Source organism: Cladophialophora psammophila (genome assembly GCF_000585535.1).
Source record: "Cladophialophora psammophila CBS 110553 chromosome Unknown aczJe-supercont1.15, whole genome shotgun sequence".
Taxonomy (NCBI): domain Eukaryota; kingdom Fungi; phylum Ascomycota; class Eurotiomycetes; order Chaetothyriales; family Herpotrichiellaceae; genus Cladophialophora; species Cladophialophora psammophila.
Genome location: NW_006912936.1, coordinates 374098 through 399292, shown reverse-complemented (window position 1 = coordinate 399292; position 25195 = coordinate 374098). Strand labels below are relative to the sequence as shown.

General features: G+C 53.1%; 7 protein-coding genes across 7 annotated transcripts; 6 read left to right on the top strand and 1 right to left on the bottom strand.

Annotated features, from left to right (window-relative positions):
• Window positions 1–415: 415 nt before the first annotated feature.
• A1O5_09073 (uncharacterized protein) lies at window positions 416–3634 on the top strand (the record flags this gene model as incomplete). The annotated part of the gene is made up of 1 exon (XM_007749653.1): window positions 416–3634. The coding sequence occupies one exon, from the start codon at window positions 416–418 to the stop codon at window positions 3632–3634; it is 3219 nt and encodes a 1072-aa protein (XP_007747843.1).
• Window positions 3635–4787: 1153 nt separating this feature from the next.
• A1O5_09072 (uncharacterized protein) lies at window positions 4788–6410 on the top strand (the record flags this gene model as incomplete). Its single annotated transcript, XM_007749652.1, has 1 exon — window positions 4788–6410. One exon carries the CDS (start codon window positions 4788–4790, stop codon window positions 6408–6410), a length of 1623 nt encoding a protein of 540 aa, XP_007747842.1.
• Window positions 6411–6881: 471 nt separating this feature from the next.
• On the top strand, window positions 6882–8963 carry A1O5_09071 (uncharacterized protein; the record flags this gene model as incomplete). Its single annotated transcript, XM_007749651.1, has 1 exon — window positions 6882–8963. The coding sequence occupies one exon, from the start codon at window positions 6882–6884 to the stop codon at window positions 8961–8963; it is 2082 nt and encodes a 693-aa protein (XP_007747841.1).
• Window positions 8964–9460: 497 nt separating this feature from the next.
• On the bottom strand, window positions 9461–13489 carry A1O5_09070 (uncharacterized protein; the record flags this gene model as incomplete). Its single annotated transcript, XM_007749650.1, has 2 exons — window positions 9461–13354; window positions 13409–13489. 2 exons carry the CDS (start codon window positions 13487–13489, stop codon window positions 9461–9463), a joined length of 3975 nt encoding a protein of 1324 aa, XP_007747840.1.
• Window positions 13490–13928: 439 nt separating this feature from the next.
• Window positions 13929–16424, top strand: A1O5_09069 (DNA repair helicase rad15; the record flags this gene model as incomplete). The annotated part of the gene is made up of 2 exons (XM_007749649.1): window positions 13929–13945; window positions 13994–16424. 2 exons carry the CDS (start codon window positions 13929–13931, stop codon window positions 16422–16424), a joined length of 2448 nt encoding a protein of 815 aa, XP_007747839.1.
• A 691-nt stretch (window positions 16425–17115) lies between these two features.
• A1O5_09068 (murein transglycosylase) lies at window positions 17116–18710 on the top strand (the record flags this gene model as incomplete). Its single annotated transcript, XM_007749648.1, has 4 exons — window positions 17116–17213; window positions 17280–17544; window positions 17615–17995; window positions 18051–18710. The coding sequence occupies 4 exons, from the start codon at window positions 17116–17118 to the stop codon at window positions 18708–18710; spliced, it is 1404 nt and encodes a 467-aa protein (XP_007747838.1).
• A 2020-nt stretch (window positions 18711–20730) lies between these two features.
• Window positions 20731–23421, top strand: A1O5_09067 (uncharacterized protein; the record flags this gene model as incomplete). Its single annotated transcript, XM_007749647.1, has 2 exons — window positions 20731–23214; window positions 23278–23421. 2 exons carry the CDS (start codon window positions 20731–20733, stop codon window positions 23419–23421), a joined length of 2628 nt encoding a protein of 875 aa, XP_007747837.1.
• Between the last annotated feature and the right edge of the window lie 1774 nt (window positions 23422–25195).

Here is a 25195-nt window from a genome sequence, read left to right as displayed (position 1 = left end):
AGCAAGTGAGCATCTTGGAGACTTTTAAACCCAATTCACAGTACAGATCGATGTATAGTCGCTACTTGGTGTACTTCTCAGCCTTCTCAAGATATATGCCTCTATTTAAGCCAGCTAGCTCGCTGTTCTTGGTTGCACAAGGAGTTCTGCTAGAAGAGAGACAAGACTTGAGAGATGAAGGACAATTAGCTCAGCCTTATGATGCGGTGCTTATACTGGGTGTTGGTAAAAAGGTCGCTCCACCTGCCTGTAATGGTAACCAAGTTCACTCACCAGCCCCGCGCATTCAATGTCGTCGACGCGTCGCAGGTCGTTTTAACGACGTTTCCCGCACTTGGCCTTCATCCACCTCTACAATCTCTCCTTGGTGCGCGACAACCCGGCGTGACGAACCTCTTCAACCCGCTCAGGATCAATGAGCCCATTCGACGTCTCTGATCATGTCGCTCTCAGACAAGATGTTTCCTTACATGGCTACATCCAGCGCACTCATAGTCAAGCGATTGGAATTTTCGCCGAAGAGGAGTTGATCATAGCCCATGTCGAAGTCCCGCCCAACATCCTGAATCGATTCCTCACTACTGGCGTGCCGCCCGAAGGCTATTTCTACGTCGAGTTTGCGCATCCAACCGCAGGGTGCTCTCTTGTCAGTCAGGACGACATCGTACTCATCAGCCGTTCGTTTCGGCTCGGCGACTACGTCAAACGAGATGGAAGCCCGTTGACTGGCACGGTCATCGATGTGTCTGAGACTTACATCCTTGATCCTGTTTTCGCCAACACTCTGTCAGCGCCTCCGACCTGTTTGGACACATGTCCGCGAACCCTGCCTGAGCACTTCACGCATCCAAACCCACACATCCTCCTTTACAACGTTCCTGCACGCGAAGTCAAAAGAGCACAGGATGTCGCATTAGATGACTTTTTAATATTTGGTAAATGGGTGGGAACTGCTCGAGATGTGGAATACGACACCGTGGTCATGCTTGCAAACAGGTCCGTCGTGGTCATCTACGGGTCTCTCGGCATGCGTATGCCTCTTCCCGACAACCATAAGCCTCTCATTGCAGTTCCTGAACTCGATGGACTCTGGCGACCTGATATTCTAGGGGCCACTGAAGGTTGGACAACCACTATCCCCGTTACAGCTGCACAGTGCGGTGACTTTGTCATTATTGATCGTTCTTCTCTCCGGAATGGGAGATGGTTACATGGATCATACGACCCGAGGATCCCTTCTCAAGGCGTCGTCATTGATATCCGAACTCATAATGTCATGGCCGATTGGGCTATCATGGGATACCCGCCCCCGCTCAACGCAGGTCCACCACCCAGGACCGAGACACACATCTACGAGAACATCCATTCCCACAAGACGGTTCCAGATCTGCGCCTGAAGGCGGGTATGGCGATCTATGACAATGGCAAGATGCCTGTAAAGCCTGCTGACCAACGCGCCTTTAACATTGGAGCTGGAGCTGCCAATGGTCAGGCGTCCCATGACGAAGTCAACAATAGCCGAATTGTTTATTCAGGCCATGGTATGGGGGTTGGCGTCCATGTCCACTTTCGAGATCCCTCTGCAGCCAGGGTAAAATATCAGGGAATCGAGGGAACTTCACATGGAAGATTTCTGCCCATTGAGAAGGATCAGCCTTCTGGCTGTGATCTCAACGAGTACAAAATTGTTTTCTTGCGGTCGTCTGTTACTGTCATGTGGCAAGACGGTAGTGTCACTACAACTGATTCGAAGTCGTTGAGAACGTTTGCCCTCTTCGAGGCTGAAGTCCTGCCCACGGACATTGTGTTGAGAAGAGAAGGTATGCGACAAAGACCAGTTAACAAAGCGGGAAAGGCGAATGGGCTGATAAAAGACTTTGACGAGATGACGTTCTTTGAGCAGCCCCATGACCTGTTGCCAACCGGCGTGGGTGTGGTCCAGTCAGTTGATCCGACCGAGAAAGTTGCCCGCGTGCGATGGTACAAGGAACCCAAAATTGTATTGTGTGCATCAGGCCAAATCCTGGCGCCGTACTCCTGGTTTGGCCCCATTGGAGATGAGGTCGAGGATGTATCTCTCTTCGAAATCATGTCGTTTCCGTCGTTGATGATGCAGCGAGGCTCAATGTGTGTGCTAGCAACTCAGGAGAAATTCCAAGCTTCGGATAATGGAATCCGCACACTATATCGTCCAGAGCTTGTTGGGGCAGCTGGGCGGATTCGAGAGAATTTAGATTCCGGCATGAACGCAGATCCTCAGCGGCAGCGTCCCCCGGCTTCTTGTTCGTCAAGGGCGGCTACGCCGAAACAGAAAGAGGACCCGGTAGGTCAGCTTGAGTGGGTTGGTCAAATTGTGTCACTGGGACTTGACGGCTCCGTTACTGTCCGTTTAGGAGCATCTAAACCTTGTCGAGATGTGGTGGTTCATGTTGACTCGATCTTCGCCATTTTCAGCGATCATATGGAAGAGGATCCGTCGAATTCCAGTCTTATGGACATTGACTCGTGGGCTGAATTCTCTGAAGGCTTCGCCGAGGCCGTATCCGAGAGTGTAGAGTACGAAGGCGGAGTGCGTCTCGACAATGACAGCGGCGACGAAAATTGGGTGTCTGATGAGGACGAGACGTTTGCGGACGCTGAAGAAGACTTACAGGATGGTGACGGGGATCTGGAAATGTTTGACGCCGGAGAGCAACAGGGCACCGCGGAGAGCTCAAACGGTGCGCTCTCTCTGCTGGAGAAAACACTGGGATCTGAACCGCCTGCGCAGTTTCTTGTGGTGGACCGGGAGCCCCCATCTGATCAGTTCGGGCTTCAGAATGTTTCGACAGCGCCCCGTCCTCTCAAACGTATCTTCAAAGAGCACCAGATATTGGCGACGTCGCTTCCCGAGGGCGAGATCTATGTTCGCACGTACGAGAGTCGACTCGACCTCCTGCGGTGCCTGATCATCGGTCCGAAAGATACGCCTTATGAAAATGCTCCCTTTTTGATCGACCTGTGCTTGCCTGCGGGGTTTCCTTCGAAACCTCCTACAGCCCATTTTCACAGCTGGACCAGTGGGCTGGGTCGCATCAATCCGAACCTTTACGAAGAAGGCAAGATCTGCTTGAGCCTCCTAGGAACCTGGTCTGGAAAAGAGGCAAGCGAGACCTGGAGCCCGAAGGCAACCTTATTGCAGCTTCTCGTCTCATTGCAGGGGTTGGTGTTTGTGAAGAAGCCCTTCTACAACGAGGCAGGTTTCGAGGGATATGAACACGACAAGGCGTACACAAGGGAATCCGAGGCTTACAGTGAAAAAGCATTTGTCATCAGCAGGGGATTTGTGAAGAATGCTTTGCTCCACCCTCCGGGGGCTGTGGAAGACATCCTTGCTTGGTTATATCTTCCGCACGATGTCTCGAATCCGGGCAACAGCTTACTTGGCACTGTTGTTGAGCGAGGAAAACTATTGTTGCAGAGTTCTGAGAAGGCTCGATCAAACAACGATGATTCACTGGTCGACTCAGCAGGTGCCAAGGACGACGAGACCAAAGTGTTCATGAAGCCATTGAGTCGTGGCGCGATTGTCATGCTGAAGAGACTGAATGGCGAATTGCAGGCACTGCTTGATCGCTTTGCAGCGGCAAAGTAATCTCAATAGGGAAAGGGATTTCCCGGTAATGGTGATGATGATGAATGATGTTATTCATGATACCCGCCCACACGGTGACAGGGCGTGCTGGACGACATGGTTTGGAGTAGATGGGCTTGAATTCGGGATAGATCATAGGCCATGGTCAGGTTTTATCCTCTTACATGAAGGTGCGTGGGTTCCGGCATCGACAGATTTGTCTCGAAAGATCGAAAGGGTTACCTAGGTAGCCATTTCCTAAGGGTTATTTCAAGTTAGCTTCATGGGGCCACCAGGTGAGTTCGCAGGCTGGACATGATGCCGGTTGCAGGCCTAATCTATCCTGCTTTGCATATCGCAGGCCTCGTTCGGCATGGTGAGGCTGCAAGCTTCGCGCCACCTCCGAACTCTATGTATGGAGTACCATAATAAGGTCCGCTCGAGGGGGATTTTCTCCCCACGGCCTCACCAAGATCACTTCTTCATGTCAAGGAAGATCTAGGTCTCTTTTCTCCTCACCCTCTTCCCCTGGCCCTCTTCAACAGTGGCTTCGATCAACCCCATGTACCATCCACTTCCCAGACTCTGAACTCGAGTGGTTGAAGCAGAAACTCTCTTTTTCTCTTTTCAATCTAGTTGGAATTCACCCTCTGGTCCTGCGGCTGAACATGTCGTAAGAAGTACCAAGTACACAAGGCAGTGGAGAAGCGGAGAATGGGAACAAAGTGGTTTTTATTTATTTATATATCGGCCGGAATTAGCCGAAGTGGAGCCGGAGGCCCGCTTTGCCCACCCGCTTCATCTTGGGACTTCTGGACCCCGTAACTTTCCCTTTTGTTCCCGATTCATCTTCCCTGGTCCTTTTGTCCTTTTAATCATCCATCACCACAGCTCATTGTAACCACCACCCCTTGTAACTACTCCCTGTAGCTTCTTGCCTTCCTACCTGCTCGCCACCTTCCCGTGATGGACTGCCTCGGTCACTCTCTGTGACTGGTGTCCTTGCGGTGTCACCAGTTTCATACTTGTCACTCGCTTTAATATCTGTTACTATTCCCTTCAAATATATATAAGCTCCTCTGTGGTATTACTGCGCCCCTCGTCTAAGATCCCCCCCCCTGCGGTTTCGAACATCTCCGCCTTCTATCGGGCCCGTTACTCTGCAGAAAGCCCCATGGCATCGCCTGCTATCCATCCGAGCAAGCCTTCAGGCTTGGTTGATCCTCGACAATCCGGGGACTATCCCATCATCCTCGGAGAGAGCCTGAAGGCAGATGCGAAAGCCCAGGACTTGTTTCTGAACATTCGATATAACTGGCAACCCAAATCCGGCTTCGGCGCCCGTGAGAGTCGACTGAGAAAGGCTGGTGACCGATATCATCTGGAAGTGTCCGATAGTGACTCCGCTGAATACGAGTATCTGAGCAGCAAGTCGCGTTCGGAGCCTTCAGGGACACCCGATGACCAGTCAAGATCACTAGCTCTCATCTTCGACCAGTCCAAGTCTGCCTTCGTCTTGGAGGCCATCTCGACGTCTTTGGACATGAACCTGAAAGCTGCGCCGGGCATGTCCTCCAAGGACGCTCGGGCATTGCCGCAACTACCTGGCCATCTACAGTCGTCTACAAAACAACCGGAAGCAAACGGGCACGCAGCCCCATCTTCCGACGACGAGACGCCGGATCCGTCCAACCCCTACGACTTCCGACATTTCCTTGCCGAAGCACGCGAAACCCTCGAAAAGTCAACAAATGTGCCGGGCAATCGTACGCCCATTCCAGGCAGTCGGACTCCGATGAGTGGCACGACCACGCCTGCCCCTGGAGGAAGTCGATTCTTGCCTACTACACCACAATCCCGACCGACCTCGATTCCTGCCACTTCTAGAGCAACGCAACAGCGGAAGAAGAAGAGCGAAGATGTATCTCGAGGGCCCGGTCGTGCACCCGCTGCCAAGGCCCCCACAAAGCGAGACATGCCCAAGCCTACCCAACCTCTCAGCAAAGCCCGCGTTTTTGACTCTGACGAAGATGATGAATCTAGCGACGTGACTCGAGCAGCTGCACCTAAATCAGCGAGCACCACCGCGAGACCAAGTCAGCCAAAGGCTGGAAAAGGCCACACGCGCAATGTCTCTGACAATATCGGCAGCTCACCCCATATCATCATCAACGACGATGATGGCGATCTGGAAATCGACATGGGCAGTCCCCCTCCAGACAATGGACGCTCTCGACGTGGGAGGGTCGATCCAGAGATGTTCCGCAGTCATACCGCAACGCCGATTGGTGGGTTAAGTTCGAATATTGGGCGTTCTACTTCAAGGCCGGTTTCTAAACCGCCTGTGGAGGAGATCGCCAGGGGTCGTCCTGGCAGAGAAAGGGATAGAGGACGGGACACGGATAGGGACGTGACGATGAAAGATATTGAAGGCGCCTCTTCGGGGGGAGAAGACGAAGACGTGGAGGAGTTCGAGCTGGGAAGTCCAAGGGAGAAGAGCATTGTCGTGCCGAACAGAGGAGATGTTTCGAGATCGCAGGATGATGTGTCAGAAGATGAAGACCGGCGAGACCGTGGTCGTCGGCCACAACAGCAACAGCAGATTGACCAAGCCCCGCCAACACCACCTGAACCAGTCAATTCGCACGACGATGACGACGAAGATCTACTTGAAGCGGCACTAGAAGCGGCGCTGGAAGAAGAGGACGAGAACGAGGATAGAGGTATTGGCTTGGGCATTGGAATGGCGCATGGAAATATGCAGGATGACGAGAGCGAGGTTAGCGAAGAGGAGTAACGAAAGGCAAGACCGCACGCATTTCCTGACGGAACAAGGGCATCCCTTGACGCATTTAATGGGGGATCTGATTGGAAGGTCCTGGTATATCTTGTGGAAAGCTCCGAGTCATCGTGCGTGCTTATATGGTGTTTTGAATGATATGAATGATCCCATCGGTAAAGGGAAAGACATGATAAATCCAGACTACTATGAAAGATCTTGGTACATTCCTCACATGCGTAGCCTCGCAACAACATTGACGAATGACCGACGAGGCTGTGAAGTGCTTGGCTCACGTCACCACCCTGTCAGCTTACAAGTATGTACCACGTTCTCCGATGCTTGAGTATTCCCTTGTCTCCTCTCGCCTTTTTGATATAGCACATCACATCTCCCCCTGTATACTTGAACAAAGCTTTCCCATCCTCAACCATTGGGTCAAGTGGTTTTGACCACACGAGGCACATCTTCAGCCAGCAGTCTCAGAGGATGCCTTCACTCTCGTCTCTCAAAAACAGAGTCAACGCCGCCATTCCCCAGCAGCGTCCGGGAGGCATTGGCCGTGCCGGGAGCGGCGCCCAACAGCGGAACGCCGAAGATGACCAGTCACTGGCAACGCTCCTCACCCGTGAAGAGCGGGCCGACTTGACGCTCCTCATCTCTCAGACCATCGAAGAGATGAGGAGGAGCCTTGTGAGAGTGTTTGATGAGAGGCCGACTCCTAAACCGAAACCGAAACCGAAACCTACGGGTGAAGCTAAAGCTGACGAGGCAGCGATTGAGGTCTCCAAATTGAGCTTGTCGGCGAAGCAGAGTACGGCAGTCGACGATAAGGCAGGCGGCATTCAACTCGAAGATGGGGAAACTAAGCCTCAGGATGAACCTCAGACCGAGGTGGAACCAGATACACTGATGACTTCGCCAACTCCTGAATCCAAAGCTCTGAAGAGTGCTGCCCTGACATTTTTCGACGCCTGGGCCGAAAGCGTCATCCTCCGCGTCGGTGAGGTGGTCAATTCCCGCGAGGAAGCGACGCAAAATAGACACTATGAGCGGAACCGCAACCTCGCGACCGAATCTGCAAAGCAACAATACCAACCCACCTCTCGTGAGCAAGAAGTGGACAACAAACTCTCAAAGGTGTTTCCATCTACACGAACACCGCTGGCAAATCTAAGTCAGGGTGAACGCTCTACGATTATCAAGGCAATTCTCCTCCTCCTGCTCAGTCTCGAATCCTACCGTGCCCATTCTCGCGTCCTCCTGGTGCGCCTTGCGGTGTCTCTCCGCATCAGTGCAGCGGAAGTCTCCAAAATGGAGAAAGATACAGCGTATGGCCTTCTGACCGCGGCAGCGAATATGGACGCCAGCGAATCCACCCAGAAAGCCCAACAGGCATCGTCTACGGCGAGGAAGTGGAAGATCGGCGTCGCTGGCGTGGCCGGTGCCGCGTTGATTGGAATTACCGGCGGTCTTGCTGCTCCCCTGCTGGCAGCCGGTGTGGGCACGCTTATGGGCGGACTGGGACTTGGAGCGACTGCAGCGGCAGGGTATCTGGGCGCTCTGGCGGGAAGCTCGATGCTTGTGGGAGGTTTGTTCGGCGCGTATGGAGCGAGGATGACGAGTCAAACGATGGAAAAGTACTCGAAAGAGATCGACGACTTTGCATTCCTGCCTATCAACGGCAGGGAAGATGACCCGGAAGAAGTCCAGAAGCAGCGACGTCGATTACGTATTACGGTTGGGATATCCGGGTGGCTGACCGAGGAGGAACAAGTCACGTTGCCGTGGCGCGTGCTGGGAGAAGGTGGTGAGCCCTTTGCGCTGCGGTGGGAACTGCAGGCCCTCCTGAACCTGGGATCCGCGTTGAAGGACTTCGTGGTCAGCCAGGCGTGGTCACAGATCCGGCGAGAGCTCGTCAAGCGCACGGTCTTTGCGGTCGTGTGGTCGGCGCTCATGGCGCCACTGGTGATCCGCAAGGCCATCAAGCTGGTCGACTCGCCGTTCGGGATCGCGAAGCTGCGCGCCGTCAAGGCCGGCGAAGTGCTCGCCGACGCGCTCATCAACAAGGTCCAAGGCGAACGGCCTGTCTCGCTGGTCGGCCAGTCTCTCGGCGCGCGGGTCGTCTACTCGTGCCTGCTGACGCTCGCCAAGCGCGGTGCTTTTGGGTTGGTCGACAACGTCGTGCTGATGGGCGCGCCCGTGCCGTGCGACGCATCGCAGTGGCGCGCCATGCGCTCCGTCGTCGCCGGCCGCCTGGTCAACGTCTACTCGCGGCAGGACTACATCCTGGCGTTCCTGTACCGCACGAGCAGCGCGCAGCTCGCCGTCGCGGGCCTCCAGGACATCTCGGAGGAGGGCGTATGCGGCGTCGAGAACTTCGACCTCACGGACCGCGTGTCGGGACACCTGAAGTACCTGCACATGACGGGCCCCATCCTCCGGGAGGTCGGGTGGACAGATCTCGACGACGACGTCCTCCGCCGCGAGGAGATGTTGGTCAGGCAGATCGACGAGGAGGAGAAGGTCGTCGAGGATCAGGACGACGATCCTGAGAAGGTGAGCGTGTGAATCCGATCATCCCCGATACCGCCCACAGCACCTAAGGAGAGAGTTGGACATGGACATGGAAGGAGATGAAGGGAGCCTCGCCAGCTAGAGCCTATCAAGGGCCCACAAGCTAGAGCCCAGATCAAGATCTAGATCCAATTCCTAGGAGTAGGGAAGGATAGATGGATGGATGGATAGAGAGCATCTTGAATCTTGGACACCGCTTATCTTGGTTGTTCATACCCGTAGCCATCCGTGCTGGTTGAGAATGAAGATCAATCGCGAAAGAGGTTCTACATGAAATTACGTGCTAGGTAGCCCGGAAGACGAAATCTACCTGTATGCTCTGTATGCATTGTGTACCTCGTCGTCATCACAAAAGTAATGATCAGTAACAATAGTAGCTCACGACCATGTCTAAATGTTAAATCAGCCGTTGATTTCCACCCCATCAAAATCTCAATCGCGGTCGCGCTCGCGGTCGCAACCCGAATCGGCATAGGGAACCAGGACCAGAATCAGAATCCAAAACTATCGAGCAAACTATCCGCACTCGGCTCCTCGAACATGGTCGGAGGGGGCTTCTTCTGTTTGTTCTTCATCTTCTCCGCCTGCGGGATATTCTCTTCGTCTTCCTCCTTTTCCAGATCGTAGAATGTCTTGCGGCGCTGGAGGCCCGGGCTGGGTGGCGGGGGCGGAACCTCTTCCACTGCTGCAATTATTGTCTGCTTGTCCAAACTTTCAGGGACGAACTCCCAGTCCTTAACGAGGGACAGGGCAAGCACGTCACATCCCATGTGGAGATACTGCCTCACGCAACGCATGATGAAACCCCATTCGTCCTTTGCGCTTATGACCTCGCTGCGCCATTGGTTTTGCTTCGCCAGTTGAGCGCGAATTTGGGTGTACAACAGCACCAGAAGAGGGTCGTTGGCGGCATAGTTGAGTGATCCGACCATCCCCGGTTCCTCATGCCCATCGAGTAATGGTCTACCCACGATCTTGTGCACAGGATGCACAAGGACTTGAATAGCCATATCTTTACGATCAAGCATCGCCGAATACACCCAACTTGCCAGCCACCGTCCTTGCTCATTTTCGACGGCCATGGGCAGGATGGTTTGTTCCATCAACCTTGTCAAAGTTGAAGGCTGCTTGTCGTTTTCACCCTCGTACACTCGTGCAACAGCAATGGCAAGCTGCAGATCTTGCAGCTGATGTATGCAGACACTCACCGCGTCCCAGGGACTGTCTCCTAGCAAGAAGAAGGCAGCAGCATACTGAAAGCGTCGCTTACTTAGCAACGCATATGCATTCTTCAACGCAGTGGCCTTCCATCTTGGATCGTCAAAATTGTTCGCCAACAGCTTCATAGTATTTTCCTTTTCTCGCACCCCGATCGACATTCTCCAGAGACCCAATAGAACGGTCTTTTTGCGAAGGGCAAGATAATACAGCGAACAATCCACCGGGTTGCGGTCTTCGTGCTTTGTAAACTCGGTTCGACCGACGTTTTCCATTTGCTGCCGGAGGGCTTCCACATCGGAAAGCCAGCAGAACAGTCCCGACTTCCGCGCCGCTTCCCAAGTGAGTTTACCACCGTACAAGCGAGTGACCAGGTCGACAAGAACTTCTTGGGACGTGCTCAACGAGGCGAACGCAATGGCACTCCATGGAACGCCTTCATCGCCGTACGTGTATAGAGCTTGGAGGTAGCGCTGGCCGTTGGCATCCACCGACTCCTCTTGTTTCTCTATTTCAGAAACCACATCGACTTGTTTCACTAGTCTGGCTTGTTCATCGTTCGTCAATTGCCACAGTTTATATCGTCGCAAGTTGTCGTCTAGACCTTCTGCATAATCCGAAAGTAGTAGATTCTCAGCATCGCCGTTTAAATCACCATTCGCCGTATAATACGGCTTGTCAATCGTCTGACTTGGCCTCTCCGCATTGGTGATCCTGTCAGGCTGAATGTTGACGAAGCTCGACAGCTCATCGCCTTCGGTGAAGAACTTCAGATCACGGTGAAGGTGATATAACACATCTTTGGTAGCCTTGAGCCCTCCAACGCAAGTAAGCAGTGCGAGAAAGGTGGGATGGAAGACTGGGACCAATGAGTTCAACATTGCCATCATGGCGAAAGTTTCGCCATTTCGCATCTTTGCTCGTAAATCTTGTAGAGGTTTGGCGTTTTCATTGTGATGACTCCTCGCGAACCCCTTGAAGATGGAAAGCTGAATGCCTGCTCCCACGACGAGGTCGCCGCTCCTCAACCAGCATAAGTCTCCGATCGAGTGGGTGGTAAAGTCTCTTATTCTGATATGTCGCAGATCTACCCAAGCCGGTTCGCTGACTGGGTAAGCGTATCGGACCTGACCCAGGATGACAATGTGATAGTCAAAGCAAACAGCGACTAAGGCCAAGCCTTGTGGCGAGACAGCCCATGCGAATGTATGGATAGTGTCCGTCCCATCAAGCTCATGTTCATACTCCCACGAACCGGTCTTGGCATCCCATATGCTAAGGCTGCTGCTGTCATCGTTAACAACCACAATTTTGCCGTATCCGCTTGCACTGATCGCTTTTGGCTTGCGGATGTTGGTTTCAATCAAAGCACCAGAGATAAGATGTGGCTTCGTCGAATCTGGCTCTTCCTGAGACCTGACCATCTCCAAGGTGCCATCTTTGGCAAGTGCTGCGGCAAAGCCTAAAGCGTGGATCTCGCGAGGATCGGCCGGTCGCTTGTTTGTGCTCATATTGTCACAGACGGAAATCAAGGCATTGTACCGGTTTTGCGCATGTAGCCTGACATCTCCCAACGATCGTATCATCTCGCGATAACCATTTGTCGCGCCTGGTTCTTTCGCTGGGAGGAGCAGCTCCCAGGCTTCAACAGTCCCATCCGCGTGATAACCCACGATAACGCGGCTGGTAAGTTCTCGTTCGCTGGCGATTCGACTCTGGGTAATGCGAACTGGTAAATGATTACCATCAGATTTCCAGACTCCAAGTCTTTTAGCTTTCGCTTCGCGGATATCCCACAGTTCGAGACCATGGTTACTTAGGATTGCTGCGTATCTCCCACGAGACAAGATGACTGCATCTTTAATTTCCACATTGACGTTGAACGAACTCCGTCGCAAGAGGGGAGCACTGGATAGATTTCCTTCGTGCTGCCAGATGCTGGTGTTGCCGTCGTATGTACCAGACAGGACGACGGTGCCGACCACGTTTCGGACAATTCGCCGGACTGGCGTGCCGTGTCCCGCCATTGTCGAAATCAGTTCCGTCCTATCTCGTCTCGCGGCCGTGTCAAACAGATGCGTGATCTGACTATCGTACCAATCAATATCTCCCGCAAAAGAATGGAGGAGAATTGACAACGATGACTCGGTCATCCCACCAGCGAAGATGCAGAATTGCACATAATCTTCCAATGGGTCGCTCAGCTGTGGAACATGGACGTTCATGCCATCGACATGGGAGATGTGAAACACAGAAGGAAGAATTCTGTTCTTATATCCAGCGTTCTCCAGTCCCCACACAGACATGTGACCCAGTCCGTCGAGGACGACGCAGATCTCTGGACTTCGATTCGCGATCTCAATGAGATGTTCAAGGGCATGGTCCGCTTTTTTGGGACTAGAGTTCTCAACGGCCTTTTCCGTGGCCGTCGAAAAGTCACGGCTGTCAATGATGAAGGCATATCGTCTGGTGCTAATAGGATTGGTGCTTAGTCTCCGTGGCTGGATCGAAGAGTTCATGTTGATATCACTGACTTGCTGTAGTGCTGTGAGGGCGTGGGGGTCGAAATTGGTCCAGGCACGGATGTGATTGTCGGAACAAAACGTGTAGAGAAGGTTGTCCAGAATCTGTTCCTCGTGCCATGGTTTGCGCCAATGCAAATTCGTTACCGCAGCCGGGTGTGGTAGATAGGAAACGTCGAATCTGGTCCCTTCCACCTCATACGAAAGGCGTCTCCAGATCTTGACAAGTCGGTCATACCGGCCTACCGAGGCAATCAAGCTGCTGTCGGGAGAAAAGTATGCAAGGGCGGTGGGATATGCCAGTGGCTGATTCCAAACGATAGTCGGAGAACCAGCGTCGGGTACGAGCCAGAGGACAAGTCTGGAACCACCGAGCAAGAGTTCTTTAGAGGATCCCCAAGACAAGGACTCCACCTGCAGTCCATCGGGATTCTTCAACTCGTGGACCTGAATCCATCTCAGCACACCCTCTTCACGGCCGATCGGTTTGTAGATATAGACATGAGTTGCATCGCAGAGGGCTATCCGACCCGTAGTCTCTTCGAGGGTTATCGCAGTGAGGGCATCGACAGTATCGACGTAAATGGTTTGGAGGATGGACTGAGGGCCGCTGAGGATGACAGCGGCATTGCCGGATACATATGCCTGCACACCTCGTCAAGACTGAGGCTGAGAACGGTGGAATGGAAGACAACTCACGACCAGACGCAGACTGCACCAATGCGCGGTGCAAAGGGCCTGTCTCTTGGATTGAGGTCGCCCAGGCAGGATGGCTCGCATAGGACCAAAGTGGGATTTGGATGGTTATTGTTTGAACCGCATGCTCGAGCACAAACTGGTCTTGTTGTCAGTTCAACAGGGTGATATATCAGTGAATGACGTGGTCACGCAATGAAGAGCGCAAATATCGAGCATGGCGTGACGCGATAAAGGTAGCCAGCGCCTGCCAGTGCCAATTCCGCGTCGAGGGGTGTCTGCGCCTCCAAACTCAGCCTTGCGTACGTCACGCGAGGCTGGTGCTGCCTATGCCGTGCCAGACGCGTGCCACCACAGTGGAAAAGCAAACCACAATCCCGATGGCATCATCACTCTCCCGTTGTTCACAACCTCAGAGCGTCTAACGCTGAGGCCATCGAGATTTTGACATGGGATTGACCTAGAGCCGCTCTCTGAAACGCACGCAGGGGGGAGTGTGGCCGATCAAGGTCACGCTCTCAATATGAAGTTCTTCATTGAGTGCGCTCGTCTCCTTCTATCGCGCCCCATACAGCTAACAGCTTCTAGCGATCTGCCTGTTCTCTTCCCTTATCCTCGAATCTATCCTGAACAATATGCGTACATGTGCGATCTTAAAAGAACCCTCGAAGCCGGGGGTCACTGCGTCCTTGAAATGCCTTCAGGGACTGGCAAGACCGTTTCCTTACTGTCCCTCATCGTGGCGTACCAGCAGCACTATCCCGAACACCGCAAGCTCATCTACTGTTCACGTACCATGTCGGAGATCGAGAAGGCTTTGGCTGAGTTGAGAGCCCTTATGAAATATCGCGCCAAAGAACTTGGGTTCGTTGAAGACTTTCGAGGTTTGGGCTTGACCAGCAGAAAGAATCTGTGCCTACATCCCTCGGTCAAGCGGGAAAAGAGTGGTGCTGTCGTCGATGCCAGGTGTCGAAGTCTCACAGCCGGCTTTGTCAGAGAGAAAAAGGAGCGAGGAGAAGATGTCGAGGTTTGCGTCTATCACGATAATCTAGATCTCCTCGAGCCGCACAATCTAGTCCCTCCTGGCGTATTCACTCTGGATGAACTTATAAGGTATGGTGAAGATCACAAGCAGTGCCCTTACTTCTCAGCCCGGCGCATGATGCCCTTTTGCAACGTTATCATCTACTCGTACCATTATCTCCTCGACCCCAAAATTGCGGAACGTGTCTCAAAAGAGCTGTCCAAGGATTGCATAGTCGTCTTCGACGAAGCTCACAATATCGACAACGTCTGCATCGAGTCGTTATCCATTGATTTAACCGAAGACTCGCTGAGGAAGGCCACTCGTGGTGCAAGCAACCTGGAACGGAAGATTGAGGAGATGAAGGCATCCGATGAGGAAAAGCTTCAGAATGAATACCAGAAGCTCGTGGAAGGCTTGAGAGAAGCAGATGAAGCTCGAGCAGAGGACGCCTTCATGGCTAATCCAACGCTGCCGGATGATTTATTAAAAGAGGCTGTCCCTGGCAATATTCGTCGAGCCGAGCATTTCGTGGCATTTCTCAAACGCTTTATCGAATACTTGAAGACCCGAATGAAAGTTTTATACGTCATTCAGGAAACCGCTCCATCATTCCTCGCACATCTCAAAGAGTTGACATTCATCGAGCGCAAACCACTGCGGTTCTGTGCCGAACGACTAACATCACTCGTCCGCACCTTGGAACTGACGAATATTGAAGACTATCAGCCGTTGCAAGAAGTAGCGACCTTTGCCACACTTGTTGCAACTTACGAAACCGGATTCCTCCTGATTCTGGAGCCATTCGAGACCGAGCAAGCGACAGTCCCCAACCCAATCTTGCACTTCGCTTGTCTTGATGCCTCAATTGCGATCAAGCCGGTCTTCGAAAGGTTTTCCTCTGTTATCATCACTTCTGGAACTATATCTCCGCTGGAGATGTACCCAAGAATGCTCAACTTTAGTACCGTGACACAGGAGTCATATCCAATGTCACTTGCGAGACGATCTTTCCTGCCAATGATCGTCACCCGTGGTTCGGATCAGCAGTCCATAACATCTGGCTTCCAATCTCGCTCGGATCCAGGCGTGGTACGGAATTACGGCGCCTTACTGTACGAATTTGCGAAAATTACACCAGACGGCATCGTTGTCTTCTTTCCGTCCTATCTTTACATGGAGATGATCATCAGTATGTGGCAGGGTATGGGTATTCTGGACCAAATTTGGACATACAAGTTGATTCTGGTGGAGACCCCGGACGCCCAAGAGACTAGTTTGGCACTGGAGACCTACCGCACTGCATGTGAAAATGGCAAAGGCGCGATTTTGCTCTGCGTCGCTCGTGGCAAAGTGTCTGAAGGGATCGACTTCGATCATCATTATGGACGTACTGTGCTGTGCATGGGCGCGCCTTTCCAGTACACCGAATCGAGGATTCTGAAGGCACGGTTGGAGTTCCTGCGAGAGAACTACAGAATCAGGGAACAAGACTTCTTGTCTTTCGACGCCATGCGACACGCGGCCCAATGTCTAGGGCGCGTCTTGCGAGGGAAAGATGACTACGGCATAATGGTTCTGGCCGACCGTCGATTTCAGAAGAAACGGACCCAACTACCCCGATGGATTGCGGAAGAGATTACTGATGCTCAGACTGGGCTGAGCACCGATGCTGCTGTGGGCATGGCAAAGAAGTTCTTGAGGAGTATAGCTCAGCCTCTGGGGCCGGGGCAGAAACTACCTGACGGCTCGACCAAAGGTAAAGACAGCTGGGACCTGAAAGAGCTTGAAAACTTCCAGAAAGAGCAAAAAGCAAGGCGAGGAGAAGGGGATATGGGAAGAGAAGATGCAACAATGCACGACTACATGCATAGTGAGGTGAACAAGGCACCAGAGCCAAATGGCACTAATGGTCATGTCGATGGCATGGACGAGTTTGATGAGGTTATTGCTGACGAGGAACTGCTTATGGCCGAGGCGATGGTCGTGGAATGAAGAGAACGACGGGATTCTTTATCCACACTGCAAATTGGTGACGTTCATCTCTTTGCTCCATTGATACACATGAGAATGGAAAAGGTTGGAACGACGACACTAACCGCTAACAACTACACGAGGCTCAAACGGTGACTCCCGCGGGTGAAGAAAGGCATTTTACAAGATGGGGAGAACTGTAATAAACAATGCTCACCATGACATTCGAGTCATCTTCACATTGAGAGACGATCCATTACGAGCACTCGGTAGAAGTCTATTGCCAAGAGTCATACGGCTAAATGGCTGGCGATTATCACTTTTAAACCATGGTCCGTAAGCGTCTCAACGGTCCCTCTTTGTATATCAGGCGAATGACCAGATCATTTAGCCGGACCGCTGGCCATGTGGACACATTTGTAAGTTACAGATTGAGATAGAAGATGCGCTCACTGGCTCGGACACTCTGCCTGGGCTGGCAGAGAGCTTCGACGGGTTTTAAACTCTCTCTCATTCGGTGCGCGAGTTCGGAAACGTCTTGACTCCTGTACCCGCCAGCCAATGCCGAAGAATAGCAAACGATGTTCTGTGAGCTCGCCCCTCCGCCCGCTTTTAATTACCCGGGAGCAATAAGGTAAGGATATCTCTTCAAGGCAACAGAAGATCGTTGTAGCTTCGGTCTGTTTTTCTTTTTCTCTCACCACCACCAAAGATGGCGGCAGGCTATCTCAGGGTCGACGGCGACAAGATCGTAGATGGCAATGGCCACCATGTGGTTCTCCGGGGAGCAGCTATTGGAGGCTGGATGAAGTAAGTCGTCCTCTTTGCTGCGTGCGGAACAATGAGTTTTGGCAGCTGACGGGGGTGCTTTCGCAGCATGGAGAATTTCATCACCGGCTACCCTGGGCACGAGTCGCAGCATCGAGCATCTATGCGGAAAGTCTTGGGCGACGAGAAGGCCGAGTTCTTCTTCGACAAGTGGCTGGAATACCACTTCACTGAGGCGGACGCTCGCTTCTTCGCCAGCCTGAAGCTGAACTGCATCCGACTCCCCTTCAACTACCGGCACCTGGAAGACGACATGAACCCTCGGGTGCTGAAGGAGTCTGGGTTCAAGCACCTCGACAGAGTTATTGATCTGGTGAGCATATTATCATCCGACGATGATGGCCCAAGCATTCCCGACTAAACTGCCATGACGTGACTGCCAGTGTGCAAAGCATCAGATCTACACAATTCTCGACATGCACACCGCGCCGGGCGGCCAGAACCCCGATTGGCACTCCGATAATCCTACCAACTATGCCGCCTTTTGGGACTACAAGGACCATCAGGACAGGACGATCTGGTTGTGGCAGGAGATTGCCAAAAGGTATCGGGATAACACATGGGTGGCTGGATACAACCCCATCAATGAGCCATGCGATCCCGAGCATGTCCGCCTGCCGGCGTTCTACAAACGGATCGAAGCGGCTATCCGTGCCATGGACAATCATCACATCCTGTGGCTGGATGGCAATACTTTTTCGATGGAATGGAAAGGCTTTGATGAGGTTTTGGCGAATTGTGTATACGCGCTCCATGACTACTCGGTTTGTCTTGAGGTCTAGGTCAGACGCCGGGCATTTTGCTAATGAGAAAATGTAGATGATGGGATTTCCTACTGGCGAACGCTACAAAGGCACCGACGACCAGAACAGCAAACTGGACCGACAGTTCCTCCGAAAGGCCGCATTCATGCTCGAGCACAAATGTCCCATATGGAATGGCGAATTCGGACCAGTCTACGCTGACCCAGCCGAGGACGAAGACGCAGAAGCCATCAACCAGGATCGGTACAACATGCTCGGCCAACAGTTCAAGGTCTACGACAAGTACAAGATTAGTTGGAGCATCTGGCTATACAAGGACATCGGCGTCCAAGGAATGGTGCACACAAGCCGGGATTCGAAATGGAACCGCACCATCCAGTCCTTCCTGGACAAGAAGAAGAGATACCGTCTGGATGCGTGGGGGGTCCATCATGCGCCCGAGGCGGAAGCCGTTTTGAATCCTCTCGTGGAGTGGATTGACAAGATCTGTCCGACAGCGAAGGATGCCTATCCAAGTCCATGGCAGACTGAAAGGCACCTCATGCGCGCCGTGATCCAGACGTGGTTGAGCGCGCAATTCTCGGACGAGTTTGCCAGACAATTCGAGGGGATGGATTTTAAAGAGCTGGACGAACTGGCGCACAGTTTCCACTTTGACGAATGTGTTCAACGGAATGGACTGAACAAGATCTTGAGCGAGCATGCTCCTCAGTGACAAACAGCGGCTCAATTGCGGTAGGCGGATGATCCATCATGGAGGAGCAGGCACACCGTCCACCGCTCTCCAACCGAGTCAATCCGCAATCAACATGTGCAGATCCGCGTAACCCACCAGTCCCGCCGCATGCTCAATTTACGGTGGCACCGAGGTGGCAAGAATCCTCATGCTGATTCATCCGTGGTGAACCTGGCGCCAACTACCACCCTGAGGATGACTCGACAAAAATGTACCCTCGAGTGGCACAGGAACGAGGCGGCGAAGTTGGCATTTTGTGAAGATATTTGTGCATATCAAAGGACGATTACGCATGCACACATCGCAAATGGCAACTCTGGGAGTGATCCCGCAGAGGATGAGAACGACGCAGTTCGCGAAAGCCTGGCGAGCTGGGTCGTTCAGTATCAACACTCTCCGAAATGGGGCAAAGTCATGCTCCACCACTGGATGACCTAAAACACTCCGTAAACCTGCTAGAGCTAGCATCCATTCGACATCGAAAGCGGCCGAGAACAGTGGCGGTACGTTGCACTTCAAGCTGCAGAGAAGGCGGTGGAGGAGAGGCGTTCAGCCAAGGGTCATTTTTGAATAGAGGAATGGCAGGATTGCACTTGGTAATGCTTCTCTCCTGTAGAAATACAAGAATATCTCGCAACTACAAACAACACAAGGCGCACTGCTGATTGGGCGGGCGTGGCAAAGGTTCCAGTCGCGGAGGGAGAAGTCGACGCGCAAAGTCCGAGACGTCGGCACTTGTAGCAACTGAGAAATAGTGAGCTCAAGGAAAGTGTGCTATGTACGAGGTAGTGCCTAGGTAGCATTGAGATCACGAATGCTACATCGTAAAGGCGGATGTGGTTGGATAAGAGCAGGACCAGCATCATGACGCAGTGGATTTGGGTGGGTGGTGGTGGCGCCCGTTGGTGGCGGTAAGTATGGCCGACTAACCCAGCAGGTGATGTTGGACAGCCACAGCCTGCACCGTAAGTACGAGGTAGCCGTGTACGGGGGTGCTTTGGGGGAATGTACTGGTATGGGCTCTACGAGGTACAGCAACCTTGAGCAACCTAAAGCTGCCTGGGATGGGGGTGCCCCGCATCATACAGCCTACCCAGTAGTGGCCTAGTAGAGCCTTTCCCCACGAGGAAGCTCGAACGAAGGAACTGGAACACACACCCACCACACCAATCTACTTAGGTACCTCGTACACAACCCTCTCACTCATCCATCCGGCCTTTATAAACCACTCCTTTACTCATCTCTGAGCAAGGCGTCATCTACGTGCCATCCTCTCTCTCTTGCCTAGAAATCAACGCCCATAGTTGAGTAAGCTGTGAGTACGAACCACTTAGTACTCGGTATGTACGACCAACTCACCGAGGTATCTACTACATACTGCATCTCAGCGGCAGAACGTTGTTGATGGCCGGCCCCACCGTCCTATTGCGACTCCTCACACCTCGCATGCATCCCTGTGCTTGTCACCAAACCTCCAAGGAGGCAAGCATCCTGCCAATAAAGATGCCCATCCACTAGCCCATCCCCTACCCCGGCCCCAGCTTGCCTACCTAACTTAACGGCGCGGGCCCCCCAGGGCCCGTCATCCAACACCAAAACCACCCAGAAACTGCTTACCCAGAGTCCCAGACCCTGCTTTGACCAGCAAGCAGTCCTCGCCTACGAGCCCCAACTTCTGCCAATCCCCGCTCCATGGTGGTTCATGGTCGAGGCTTGACTCGCCCGTGTCCCGCTCTCTCCTCTGATCCCTTCACCGTCTCATGTGAGCGAAAAAAATCTCCACACACAAATGCGCTCTCTGCTGTTGCTGCTGGCACCGCTTGTATCACGCCCGAGGGTGCAGGAGCTGTCTCCGGTCGCTTGCCGTTGACCACCATCCCGACGCTCTCGACTGCGCATCTTCTTCTTAGCAACACCGGTCTGTTGACGACGACGCTTCATCCAATTCTAGAGCGATGACAGTGGCCCTGTGCTGCTGTCGCCCTCGAATCCCGCAGACATGCTCTCCCGCATTCCCCCACAGACCCATAACTCCTACTCGGAATTCCACGACTATGCTCAGAGACCCGACATGATCACTACTTCCCAACCTCAGCAGCTTACCTCGATGCTCCAGAACCAAGCCAAACCATACGACAATGACAATCTGCAAGCCGGTCGCAAGAGAAGAGAGTCGGAGCTGGACCCAAATGATATGAATGATTCGGCGGCAGTCCGACGACGAATAAGCCGGGCCTGTGATCAGTGCAATCAACTACGTACCAAATGCGACGGCAAACAGCCCTGTGCCCACTGTACAGACAATGCTCTCGTCTGCGAATATGCTCGCGCTCATAAGAAACGAGGGCGGGCTCCAAAGAAAGAGACGGATGCCGCCGATGAATCCAACTATGCCAATACCGCTCAACTGGCCAACAACAATGCCTCCACTGTTCACCAGTCGGCTGGTCCCAGAAAGTATTCCACCACTTCCTACGCCGGTCGCGACAGCATGCTCGATGGAAATCCCTTGCCTACCAACAACACTCCCTCTGGCGCTGGGTTTGACGCCAACCATCATCAGGCGGCTTTCTTTACCAGTTTTGATCCCTCTTCGGGGGTGGGTATTCCTGCGGCCCATCAATTGCACGAGATGGATCAGTCCATGGTACCTCAAATTACCCAAAGTCAAGCCATTGATTTTGCCGTTCCCAACCAAGCGTATGCGCCGTCCACCCTCGACTCCATGCACGTGCAAGGGGCAGCACAAGGCTTCGGGTTTCCGCTGGGAGACGACTATTCAGTCGCGTTCATGGGCAAAGCACCTATGGTCGAATCGCCGGATTGGCTTGCGCTCACGTCGCCCATGTTCATCAACGACTCCTTACCGGCTCAGCCTCGCATCACAGATACGCTAAGATATCCCGTGCTTCGTCCTCTGCTGCCTCACATTGAATCCATCATTCCTCAAGCTTTAGCGTGCGACCTGTTGGAGCAATACTTCACCAGTTCAACTTCGGCTTATCTGAGACCTGCCAATCCGTACATATTGGGCTACATCTTCCGAAAGAAGTCTTTCTTGCACCCTACCGATCCCCGTCCATGTACTCCTGCACTCCTGGCGAGCATGTTGTGGATCGCGGCGCAAACCAGTGATGCTGCTTTCTTAACAACTCAATTAGACGCGCGAGCTCGGATCTGTCAAAGATTGTTGGAACTCACCATAAACATGCTCAAACCCCTAATTCACAGCCACCCCAACACCTCCGCTCCGACGCCGAATCCCAACTATCCGCAGATGGCGGCCAATGATGGCGGGTTGGGTGCTCTCGTTGTGCCAACACATTCCGGAGGTCACGGCGTCGATCGAGCACAAATTGACAATCTAGCGACGTACATACACCTGGCTACGGTGGTGTCCGCGAGCGAACGAAAAGCAGCGAGCCTCCGATGGTGGAATGCTGCTTGGTCACTCGCTCGAGAAATCCGGCTGGGTCGTGAGCTTCCTCCTAACCCGCCGGAGCAGGATGGCGAAGAAAATAATGCTGGAAGCAATCACACAGACGGCCACTCGGGAGAAAACCGAAAGACTTCTGTGGATGACACGCGGCGCAACTCTATCGGCTATGTGTCGGAAGAAGAAAGGGAGGAACGACGGCGGACCTGGTGGCTACTGTACATGCAAGATCGTCATCTGGCGTTGTGCTACAATCGACCCATGTTCTTCCTCAACAAGGAATGTGAGAGCCTGCTGCAGCCATTGGACGACGACGTCTTCCAGGCCGGGCGATTCGACAAGGCGTCGGATCCCGCGCATCGCAGAAGAGGGTTAAACATTGAATGCACGTCGCACAGCGTGTTCGGCTATTTCCTACCTCTGATGGTAATCCTAGGGGAGATTTTGGATCTCAATCATGCCCGCAATCGACCACGGTTTGGACCCAGGGCTAACAAGGCCAAAAACTGGGACGATCACACCGACGAGATCACTCAACAGCTGGAGACGTATGGGCAGAGTCTGAAAGATTTTGAGGCCTCCGGAGGACATTCTCAAGATACCAGCCACAATGATGTGGTTACTCCATCGGTGGTATCGGCGGGCACGAATGAGTCCCACAGTGTTTCGGAACTGGCGCTGCAGACCAAGACTGTTGTGGCCTATGGGACACACATTATGCACGTGCTGCATATTCTCCTGACCGGCAAGTGGGATCCGATTGCTTTACTGGACGACAACGACCTCTGGATTTCTTCTCAGTCATTTGTAACTGCCACGGGACATGCGGTGAGCGCCGCTGAGGCAGTGGCCGAAATCATCGAGGATGATCCCGACCTGAGCTTTATGCCCTTCTTTTTCGGCGTGTATCTTCTTCAAGGCAGCTTCTTGCTGTTGTTGTTCGCGGACAAATTGCAAGGCGACGTCAGCCCCGATGTGGTTAAGGCTTGTGAGACGATTGTTCGAGCGCATGAGGCGTGCGTCGCCACCTTGGATACGCAATATCAGGTAAGTTGGATTTAGAGACGCGTGCAGCATGGAAATATGTCCAGGGACTGACATCAGGGGCAGCGCAACTTCCGGAAGGTGATGCGATCGGCTCTTCAGCAAGTGCGAGGACGCATCCCCGAGGATTTGGCCGAGCAGCAACATTGGCGACGCGAGGTGCTTGCTTTGTACAGATGGACTGGTGACGGCACCGGCCTTGCATTGTAAACACATACGAAAACAAGAGGACTGATGGCCATCCTGCGCCATCACCCTCGAGAGGTATGTAGAGACGGAGGTATCTTAAAATCGGGAGGATTCTTCTGGTTACATGTATCGAAATACCCAAAGCAATCACTGCCTCGCGCAGGATGCTTACGAATGTTTTTTTCTATGAGGGATGACACAACGCCCGCAATGGAATTGGAGTTGATATCATGACGGAAGAAGTTCAAGATACTTACGGAAATTGGACATGGGAAAAATCTTTGTGATGACGCGTTGTCGCGTGTGCACACATCTCCTGCTTCGGTACTCGGTCATGGGCTCCGGGAGAAGCTTGCGGGCACAAGATGTGTATGATGGGGCAAGGCCTTGCGTCGTATCCTATCTGATAAGGTTGATTTTGTCGATAGTTTGAATACGCCATGTGTAAGCAAGCAGACGAGGCGAGATTGGTGTTATATCAAAGAAGTCAATGAGTGGCTTGAGGGTTCCCGGGGATGGGGGGGTTTTTTCGTCATGCAATCATCGGGCTAGTGGGCGAGGTATGTATCTCCAGGTACAAAGCTGAGGGTGGTCAAGGGGTGGTTCAACTTGCACGAGTTCGGCAACCTGGACTTGTAAAGAAAAGCCAGGATATGTGAGACGACGCAAGGATTGCTGTTGTCCCTTATCGGTGTAATGGTAATTACTGGGTACTGGTATGGGGAGGAGTCGTCAGCAAAACCCCAGGGTCCCGAAACGAGATGAGGAGAGATGAGAGGCAATGCCCTCCGAGGGACGAGCACGAGGTACTGATAGGGAAATGAGGCTGCTGGACATGGTCACTGGACCCGTTGGATACGGAAACCATTCATCAAGACTTCTGCTCTGGGTCGAGAGGTTGAGCATGAGGCTGTTGCAATGTTTCAGTTGTTTTCCTCCCAAATGCAGTGGGCGGTGCGTGGCAAACAGGGTTTGGGAACTCCCCGAGTGGGTGCGGTGGATGCTGGGTGCTGAGGGAACCGCAGGCGCCCGTTTGATGCTCAATTGGCGACGTCTTACTTGTAGAGAAGTCCGGTTAGGCGGTTCATTTGCGTTAGTTGGCAGCCTAGGGTGCCCAAGCCCCCAGGGAGCCTCGGGCGCCTACTTGTAGGTAGTCTGGGTACCCGAGTATTGCTGTGGCGAGCTGGGACCCCTCCAGTGACCACCTTACGCCCGCCCAAAAAGCCATGGCCCGTCGACGGCATTGGCGTACCTCAATTTACCAAGCCTGGATGGCATTTTATTGGCAGCCCGGCGCCTCAAACTTAAGACACTCTCCAAAACCTAGCCAACGACCTCGCTAGCATCTCGCGCCGCAAGACTCCATCGAACCCCCATCCACCTGATCCCGCCGTTTGTTCGAGCCCTTGCTCAATCTGGCCAATTCTCCATCACCATGGCAAGTGAGCGCGCTGGAAATCGAGACCCCGGGGGGGAGAAAGAGGAGGAACAGGAACAACCCGAGGAAGCAGAGGGAGAGACTGTCCAAAACAAACCAAGGGAAACGCAGAAAGACCTGGAGAGGCATTTGCCGCCTTTTTCCTTCAAATCCACGCCGTCGATCGTCACCATTGTCAAAGATCCCATCGGCAAGAATGCGACAAGACACTAACATGTCGGTTCTTGCAGCCACACCACTGCTCCAGGTCCAGCAACTTGGGTCCTGGTGAGAGTCACTGTTGCCCCTCCTTCCTGTTATTTCCAATCCACCATTTCCCATCCACGGCATCCCTCGTCCATCCCTCCATCTGGCTAT